This window comes from Petaurus breviceps, unplaced genomic scaffold, assembly GCF_028583685.1.
Source record: "Petaurus breviceps papuanus isolate PSGF00001 unplaced genomic scaffold, PetGlider_PUasm1.0 454, whole genome shotgun sequence".
Taxonomy (NCBI): domain Eukaryota; kingdom Metazoa; phylum Chordata; class Mammalia; order Diprotodontia; family Petauridae; genus Petaurus; species Petaurus breviceps.
This window is the reverse complement of record NW_027186342.1, coordinates 1813716-1822630: the sequence shown is the minus strand read 5'-3', so window position 1 is coordinate 1822630 and position 8915 is coordinate 1813716. Positions and strand designations below refer to the sequence as shown.

The 8915-nt window shown below is 48.4% G+C and overlaps 1 protein-coding gene across 1 annotated transcript; it reads right to left on the bottom strand.

Moving 5' to 3' along the window:
* Positions 1-1618: 1618 nt before the first annotated feature.
* AMHR2 (anti-Mullerian hormone receptor type 2) lies at positions 1619-8579 on the bottom strand. Its single transcript, XM_069101127.1, has 11 exons — positions 8531-8579; positions 8054-8236; positions 7649-7826; positions 7215-7300; positions 6725-6837; positions 6281-6511; positions 5224-5338; positions 4946-5118; positions 4578-4725; positions 3939-4075; positions 1619-2229 (listed from the first exon to the last, which is right to left on the bottom strand). Exons 1-11 carry the CDS (start codon positions 8577-8579, stop codon positions 1993-1995), a joined length of 1650 nt encoding a protein of 549 aa, XP_068957228.1. The 3' UTR covers positions 1619-1992.
* Between the last annotated feature and the right edge of the window lie 336 nt (positions 8580-8915).

Here is an 8915-nt window from a genome sequence, read left to right as displayed (position 1 = left end):
CAAAAATATTTATTATTTTATTTTCTCAATGCACATTTTTTTCTCCCTCTCATCTCCCCCTGCACCTTAAAAAAAAAAAAGAAAAACCCAATGCTTGTCATAAATATGCAGAATCAAACAAAACAAATTCCCATGGTCCAAAAATTAGGTTGGGTAGTATCATAAATTCTTTGTAGTCATGGTTGATCATTACTCCAAAACTATTTATTACTAAAATATTCAATATGGATGAGATTCTGTGGGGCAGAGACGGACATTTAAGGTTGATAAAGACAAGATTCCTGCCTTGAGGGAGTTTAGAGGCTAGTAGGGGAAACAAGACAAAGGAAAATGGGAAAGTGGTAGCAAAGAAAACTTGAAACCAGGAGAGCATATACCTTGCTAGAAATAAATCATCTACCCCAACAACAAGTCACTATATAAATGAATAACCTGAAGGTCAGAGAGGGGATAGAACCAAGGTCTACCAGCTTGGTGTTGGCAAAGAAGGGGTTGGGGTTTAGGTCTAGTGCCATTTCCAGAGGGAAAAAAATTTCCAGGCCAGAGTTATGCAAAATACCTACATAAGAAGTGGGAGGAAAAAGAATGAGCAAAAGGAAACCTAAAGACAGGTTATGGCAGTGTGCTAATCTGGTCTGGGATTTCAAGGAACAGAGATAAAAGCTCATATTCAGTTGGTTTATTGATAATATACAATAGTGAATAAATTCATTTAAGAAGGGTAAAAGATGTGTACCCTGCCTTACTGATGGGTCTGGATGGTCCATATCTCTTAGAGACTCTTTGGTTTTACTTTATACTAAGGTTGACAAAGAGAAGGAATGGAGGGCATTTTACAAATGCACCAATTTTGAGAAAGCAGAGCTCAGGTCGTCTCTCCATATACCAGTCTCAAAACCAGGATTTTTTTTTTTTTTTGCTTCAATTCTTACCCAACCTTTAACTGCCAAATGAGTTTTGCCTCAGACAAAATGAGACCAGGGAAAACCTTAACTTAAAAAGGCCAAGGTTGGGGCAGTTAGGTGGCACCATGAATAGAATACTGACCCTGGAGTCAGGAGGACCTGAGTACAAATCCAGCCTCAGACACTTAACACTTACTAGCTGTGTGACCTTGGACAAGTCACTTAACTCCAATTGCCTTGCCTTCCCCCCTCCAAACAAACAAACAAAAGACCAAGATCTCCCACTGCATTAGGGGCCATCTCCAGTCATCCTGATCTATATGTTGCTCATGGACCCACATGGCTCTGGAGGAGACAAGTGAGGCTGATGACTTTGCACAGCTGTGTCTAATTCACTTGCAAGTCAGGACATCACCCATCTGTTGTCCTCTTTGAGAAGGAAGGACAAACAGTAAACAATAATTCTGAGAAAGCTGAACTCAGGTTATCTCCCCAATGTACCAGTCTCAACACCAAAGTTGTTAGAACATCTTTGTAGTAAGGAGTTTCACTCATGGATATTCATCAGTAACTGGTGCTAGCTGTCTCTATCTGCACCTCCCCTCCTTAGTGGATGAGGGGGTCTGATCCGACAAGATCAGAGAAAATCTAGTGGACCACAATGTCAGAGATGCAAGAGAGAGCAGTCCAAAAAGTGTCAAAAAATATAAGAATTGAGAAAATTGTTTTTCATTGTTACAAATCTGTTCCCATCTCTTTGCTGCCTATTCTTTGCCCTTTTTTCTTCCCTTCCTCATCTGCACACCCCTTTCCCATCATTTTGCCAGTCTTCTGTCTTCCAGATTCATTCAGTGACAGTTATGGAGCAGGAAACCTATGGGTCGGTAGAATAGAAAGGGCAGAGTTGTGAGGTTAAATAGTGAGTCATACAATCATGCTACATGTGTCTTGGGGTATATAAATACATTATATATGTACACGGATTACATGTGAATTACATATCTACATATTTACATAGTCACAGCAATGCTTGCTAAGGGGCATATTGAGATACTGCTCCGTTTTGGTAAAGGGGTTTCAAACATACTCAGCTAGGGTCTAAAAAGGTCCCTTGCCAGGGGAGCGAGGTTGCTACCCCGGGGTTTGCAGGGCAGGCTTGAGCACAAAAGGAAGGAAGGACATTGGGAGAGGCCTCTCCAGAGTCCAGGGCCTCGGGGGTGAGTCTCAGGCTGGCTAATCTATGCTGTACACATTCAGCTGTAAGTCGAGCTTCGGGATCTGAATCCCAGCAATCCTCCAGCAGCTCCGGCAACCCACCAGGCTCCTGGGAGAGAGGACAGAGAATTAGGCCACCCTCCCTCCTGCCCCCTCCTCCCCCATGTCTTGATGCAGGGCTGTCTTTGTTGACACACACACCCCCCTCAGATTTCTTCTCTATTATCTCTTATGGGCTCCTGGAATTTAGAGCTAGAATGAATCTCAGAAATGGCGTAATCCAACCACCCCATTTTATAGATGAGGAAACTGAGTCCTTCTTTTCAGAGTCAATGTGGAACACTAGTCTCGGAGTCCAAAGACCCTGGTTCAAGTCCTGGTTCTGTCACCTTGTAGAAATTTGCCCTCCTGACCCTCACTTTACCCATCTGTAGAATGTACTACCTACTTCACAGGGCTCATGAGAATCACACATGGAAAGTGCTGTAGGAATGTGAGTTTTCATCATTATTAGCACTGTTCTTAGCATCGTCTCATGTCACACAAACTCCTTTCAGGGTAACAAAACTCATGTTCCCCCAGAACAGGCTCTTTCTGCCTCTGAGGTGTCAAACAATTTGTTCCTTAAACTAGTCTGGGCTGATGTGTTAATGCAAAAAAGACCTTCCCTCCTTCCAAATGACTTGGATATTTTAATGGGGGTCTTCTCCTATTATTTTATCCAGGATGGGGAACTTGCAGCCTTGAAGCCACATGTGGCCCTCTAGGTCCTCAAGTGCAGCCCTTTAACTGAATCTATAGAAATCCTTCATAGAACAAATCCCTTAAATAATAATAATAATGTATAATTTATTCATAAGATTATAATATATAATATAATATTATAATTATAATTCTTTATAATAATAAAATAAACAATGAGTTTATCATATGAAACATTATATAATAATAAAATAATGACTAATAATAAAATCCTGGAATTTGTTCTGTGACGTTTGGATTCAGTCTCCACCTCTGAATCTGATAGAAATTAGTATTATAGCTATTCCAAGTGAGCAGGGGAAGGAGGAAAGGAGATGACAGAGCTACAACTAGAAGATATCTTTTTTTTTTTTTTGCTTTTTGGAGGGGGAAAGGTAGGGCAATTGGGGTTAAGTGACTTGCCCAAGGTCACATGGCTATTTTTTATGTTAAGTGTCTGAGGCCAGATTTGAACTCAGGTCCTCCTGACTCCAGGGCTGATGCTCTATTCACTGCGCCACCTAGCCACCCCACTAGAAGATATCTTGAAAGACAGAAAAGTTCCCATTATTCAAACTACTCACAAGAGGCAATCACTTATTCCACCGATGCCAAGGGCTGCCCTGGCCAGGGGCACAGACACAAATGTAGACAACATAGAGACAGAAATAATTAAGAGAAACTGAGGCATCAAGGGCACCTACCTCTAGAAGCCCGTAGCAGAGGAATGAGGCTGAGGTGGAGTCAGCAGGTGTGATAGAAGGGAAATGAACAGTGGGGCACAGAAGAAGGGAATTTGGGGGGGGGGGAATGGGGCCAGGTGGAGAGGAGGAGAACAAAGAATATTCCCGGGAATTAGAATTGGCCTCTAAGGTCACAGGAAAGAAAAATAGAAAGCTAAGGAAAGTCATAAGAGATGATGAGACTAGCTGGGCTTAAGGAGAGAAGTTTGAGTAGGATGTGGAAATTAATCCTCTGTAGGGCCATGCCCCTCCCTCTTTGTAACATCCCTCTTCCCATCCCCCCCCCCACACTGTCCCTTCCTCCCTCTCCTCTCCTCCTCTTTATGCCCCTTACCATGGTGGTTCGGTACCAGCTGGGGGGAATGCGGGGTCTCCTTCTTTCTGCCACCGCCAAAGCCCAGAGCTCACAAGTGGTGGGGCTGCTCCCCAACTCTGCTTCATAAGCTAGCTGGAACGGTGGGGGCCTGTGGTCTGAGGGTCAGGCACATGGGGGATAGGAGTCAGTGTCTAAGGTGCTTCCCTTAGGATGGGTGAGGGGTGGGAGAAGTAAGGGGACGTAAAGCTTAGGAATAGCTTAGGAGAGGAGACCCAAAGTGGGGCAGAGGTCAGGACTTCTGAAGAGGGTGGGAATTGGGCAGAGAGGAATCAAGGTCAAGGAAAGTGGTGTTCGGACAAGGGGACCCAGACTGAAGTTAGAAGTTAGAAGTTCAAGCTTTTTCCCTTGCTAGACATCATATTAGACAAGCCTGTTTAAGTCTCAAATTTTCTTCTCTATTGAAATGGGGGTAATAAACTCTGCTTGGCCTATCTCACAGGGTACAATATTATACAAAGGGGATCTTTTGGTAATAGCAATGGAAGGATGTCAGGAAGAAGATAAGGACCAGGGAAAGAGTGGGAGGTGTTGGTATGGGAGGCACAGGTATGTATGTCTGGGGGTGGGAGATGTTCAGGATATGCTCCAGCCCCTCACCAGGCCATAGGTCAGGGCATCGACTTAGCATCTCCCACAAGAGCAGTGAAAGAGAGTAGATATCAGCCCGACGAAGGGCCATCCCCCAGTCCTGAAGGTCCAGAGTCTTGTCCAGGATCTCGGGGGCCATGTACCGCTGAGTTCCAGCCTTGGGTGAAGGAGGACCTTGTACCATTACCATGGCAATCTGACAATAACAAAAGCCTCAACCCGCCCTCCCCCATGCAGCTACCCAAAGAATACCCCCTCCTCTTGTCTCCACAGCAATATGATCTCCACCAAGGAAATCAAGACCACTTCCATCAAGTCCCTTGACATTAAACTAGGGACATTTCTCTTCCCTCCTCCTCCCTGCCCAAAGTCCCCACCTCCATGATGGTGGCTGGGCCCCGGGGTTGAGTGGGGAGCCAAGTAGGGGGCTGAGTGAGACCAGGAAGAGCCAAGGCGAGGCCCAGGTCTCCAATGGCACACGAACCATCATCCCGGACAAGCACATTGTGACTACTCAGGTCCCTATGGGCAATGCCTGGTTTATATTGACCTGAGGATGGGATTACAAATCAAAGGTTATTCTTTGCCCCCTAATTTCTCATTCCTCCTTTCCATATCCAGGAGGAGACAGAATTCCAGCTTCCCCTGGGCTCACCATCCTTCCAGGATTCCTCATGAAGGAAGGCCAGGCCCCTAGTCAGAGAGAGTGCAAGCTTTATAGAATGGCCCCAGTCGCAGGTATGGTGGGCCAAGTAGTGGCGTAGGGAGCCCTAGAGGAAGGATCGATCACATAGTAGGAGAAAGACATGTGAGCCTTGGGAAGAGGGAGCAGGTACCAAAAAAAGAGACAGACATCTCTCCACCCACACACTTTGGGAAACATCATTACAGTTATCCCTTCCACACTGCAGGGGTTAAGGGTGCAACATTCCCCCCATAAAAATTTTTGGCCTTCCCCTTGTGCCAGAGTAGAAGTCTGAATTTCTCTTTTTTCTTTTGTGGGCTATTGCATTATACAGCCCACATTATGCATATATTTCATGCATTTGAGTTCCTAACTTGTTTTTGTGTCGTCTGCTGGCCTTTGTGTGTTGTCTCTGGCTGCCACAAAACTCCTCCCAAATTCCCATTTAATTTCTTATTACCAACCCATGATATATTTCAAATGAAATTCAGGTATTTAGTGCCTACTAAGTGTTTGAGGCAGGTAGTTGGCTCAGTGGAGAGTGTGCTAGGCCAGGAGTCAGGAAGACCTGAATTCAAATCTGGCTTCAGACACATGCTAGCAGTGTGACTCTGGGTAAGTCACTTAAAAGTAGCCAAACAACTCCTCTATCTTTGTCAAAAAACAAATAAACAAAAACCCATGGACAGTATTGACTTGCTATGGTCCATGGGCTCCCAAAGAGTTGGGCATGAGTGACTGAACAACAGCCACAACATAGGGTATGGGACTTCAGAAGAAAAGGTAGAAAATGAAACAAGAAGGCAATGATTAAGAGATCATCAACTAACTAACTATCTCTTAGGAGAAAGGGCTGTAGGCATAGGGATAGACGGCAAGCCTGGAGGAAAGGGACCAGTAACAGACCGAGGGAAGGTGAGAGGACAAGAGGGAGGCCAGAAGAGAGAAATGAACAGGAACAGGGAACAAGGGATGGGAGCAGAGAGCCCCCATGACCTTCTTCCTCCCACCATCACCAGACACTTACCTTGGGGTAGAACTGGAGAACCAGTAGGGGCCCGGGAGGCTGGGGGCCAGGACCCCCTCTGCCAGCAGCAATAAAGCGTACTATGTTGTCATGCTGCAGGCCAGAAAGCTCATAGAGTGCCCTTTCTGCCTGAAATTGGGGTGCGGCCCAAGGGGGGAAGGCCTTGATGGCCACCGGCTCCCCTTGGAGGTGTCCTGCCCATACCACGGTGTGGCCTCCCTCTTGTAGGATCTGGGCAAAAGGGGACAAAACGCTGCTGCAAGGGGGCTGGATTCACCACCTTTTCTTCAGGCTTCTATCCTATTCGGCGTTTCTTGCCCTCATCCCTCATCACCCTAGCCATGACAGCAAAGGAAGGACCCAGTGCCCAATCACTGGAATTGAAGCATTGGGACTGTTATCCCCCACCCCCCACCTGCCCGCCATGACGTGGGGAACAGAGACCTGAGAGAAACATAACTCCTGCAGCTCTGGCAAGTCCCGGCTCCAACCGCTGCCTGGCTCCAGCTCTAGCTCCTGGCCCCCTGAGGCCCTAAATGCCTTCCACTGTCGAAGGGCTGGAGATACAGGTGGTGGGGAGCCCTAGGGTTGGGAGCTGTGGGGCCAGCATGCACAGGACCAAGGGCTTGGGAGGTGTAGTGGGATGGTCATGGGACCAAGACCACGGGAAGGAAATAAAAGGACCGTGAGGACTGCTGAGGGCAGAGGGATGATGGCATGATGGGGGCTAACACCTAGGGGAGGCTGGGGTCAGAGAAAGGGCAGAGGACATGGCTCCATGCTAGAGAGGGCATGGTCATGGCGGAGGAAGGCTGGGGAGAAGGGCCCAGAGAGTACCTGGGAGGTGTTTGTGTGTGGGGGTGACACAGAGAAGCATCAGAAGGATGCCCAAAGGGCATTGGGGGGAGAGGGGTGGCAGGGGTCAAGTCTGTACCCAAGATGCTGCTGCCCAGCATAAGAAGGAGAAACAGCCCCAGCAGAGACGCCACCACCAGAAAGGAGTCCCCTGGACAGACAGAGAATAAATTCAGGGCTGGAGGGGAATACTCTAGACTATCCCCAACCTCCCCTCCCCTTGCTGAAGAAAGATATGGATCCTGGGCACTCTGGGAACCCATGCTCTGGGCTCTTCATCCCCTTCCCATTGCTTCCATAGAGTTTTTCCTGTTATCTTCTTGTCATCAGAGTAAAAAACATCCCAAGGTCAGGAGGAGGGAGTAGGAGGCTTGGACTGGGAGGAGTATGGACAGAGGGAAATCTGGGCATGGCCCTCCTCCCAGTTTCAACCCTATCTCCATTCTCCCCCACCTTGCACACGCAACCCCAGCCTGGCCTTCCAGCCTGGACACTTGGGCTCCAGAGTAGTGATTACCCTGAGAGCTGGGGGCCCTTGAGATCCCTGGAGGTGGCAGGTGGCTGTAGTTAGCATTGCAGAGGTCAGTGCCACAGGAGCAGGTGAAGAGAGTGGAGCCAGGGCTTGGGTGGGCACGACGGGCTGGCTCACATCTCGGGGATTCACAGCCCAGCTCATCACTGTCTCGGCAACCTGGGGTTGGGAAGAGAAGGGGACAGAAGGCAGTAAAGTCCACTTTTAGAGGACCTATTCCTTCTCTTTTTAGAGGTGTCCCTTCAATCTCTGACATGGTCTTTCTTCCTCTATAGATGTGCTATCATCCCTCTTAGAGAAGCTAGCTCCCCATGCCTCATCTCTCCAAGCCAGAGTTCTCTTCCCCTTACATCCCCACCCCTTGTTTCCCAGTCCTGGCCACTCACCCTGCATCTCCAAATGAGCCCCGTCCTGAGTCAGGTTCCATATTCCAAAGCAACAGTGGCTAAACAGGCACCGAATTCCCCTGGGGGGCCCCGGCCCTTCATCTAGGAGCTCCCCCAGGGCCCTTGTGCTGCCCTGTACACCAGGGCCCTCAAAGAAAACACAAGTCCGGTGACCTGGTGGGGCTGAGGACAAGATAAGGGCAGGGAAGAAGGAAGGTAGGATTATACCCCAGACAGATAGACGTCTAGTTAGAGAGAAAACTCGTGTCACATCTCAGGATCAAGGTGAAAAAGCTGGAAAGTCAGCAGCCATCTAAAATGGGACCTCCTGCCCCTTTGCCTTGACTCTCTCTAAGAACCAACGGGTCAGTTATCTTAAATGTCTCTCCCCCACCCCCATCCCCAGTCTGTCTCAGGGGGCAACCTGCCTTGAAAGCCTGAAAGCCAGTTGAACAACCCATTCCTATAGACACTTACCCTGCACAGCTGCAGGAAGAAACATCCAAAACCCTAGAGTCCCCAACATGACTGGGGAGTGGGTCTGAAGGAGGTTTCGGGGAGGTTGAGCTAAGGTTGGCTTTTTCTCTTTGGCTGCCTGGCACCGTGGGGCTCTCAGATCCCACCGTCCCCAACTCCTCCTCTCTGCCCGCCCCTCCCCTTCTTCCCCAGCCTGTGTGGGGGAGACCGCAGCTGTGATAGCGGTGGGGATGGGGGGAGGAAGGGAGGAGCAGGGCCAATCTGAGATCCTCCAGCCTCCTCATGCACTCCTTTCTTCTCTGGTCAGAAGGAGTGGGGGGGGGACTTTGATGTTTAGCTGAGAATTCAGACTCCTGTCTTTTATAACTTTTCCTCCTGTGGCACA

Excerpts from the sequence above, each read along its gene's own strand:
- AMHR2 (XM_069101127.1), bottom strand. The coding sequence starts at position 8,579 with ATGTTGGGGACTCTAGGGTTTTGGATGTTTCTTCCTGCAGCTGTGCAG. Across the intron at positions 8,237-8,530 it reads TCTTCCTGCAGCTGTGCAGG|CCCCACCAGGTCACCGGACT; the intron begins GTAAGTGTCTAT and ends TCTTGTCCTCAG. Across the intron at positions 5,119-5,223 it reads TGAGGAATCCTGGAAGGATG|GTCAATATAAACCAGGCATT; the intron begins GTGAGCCCAGGG and ends TCCCATCCTCAG.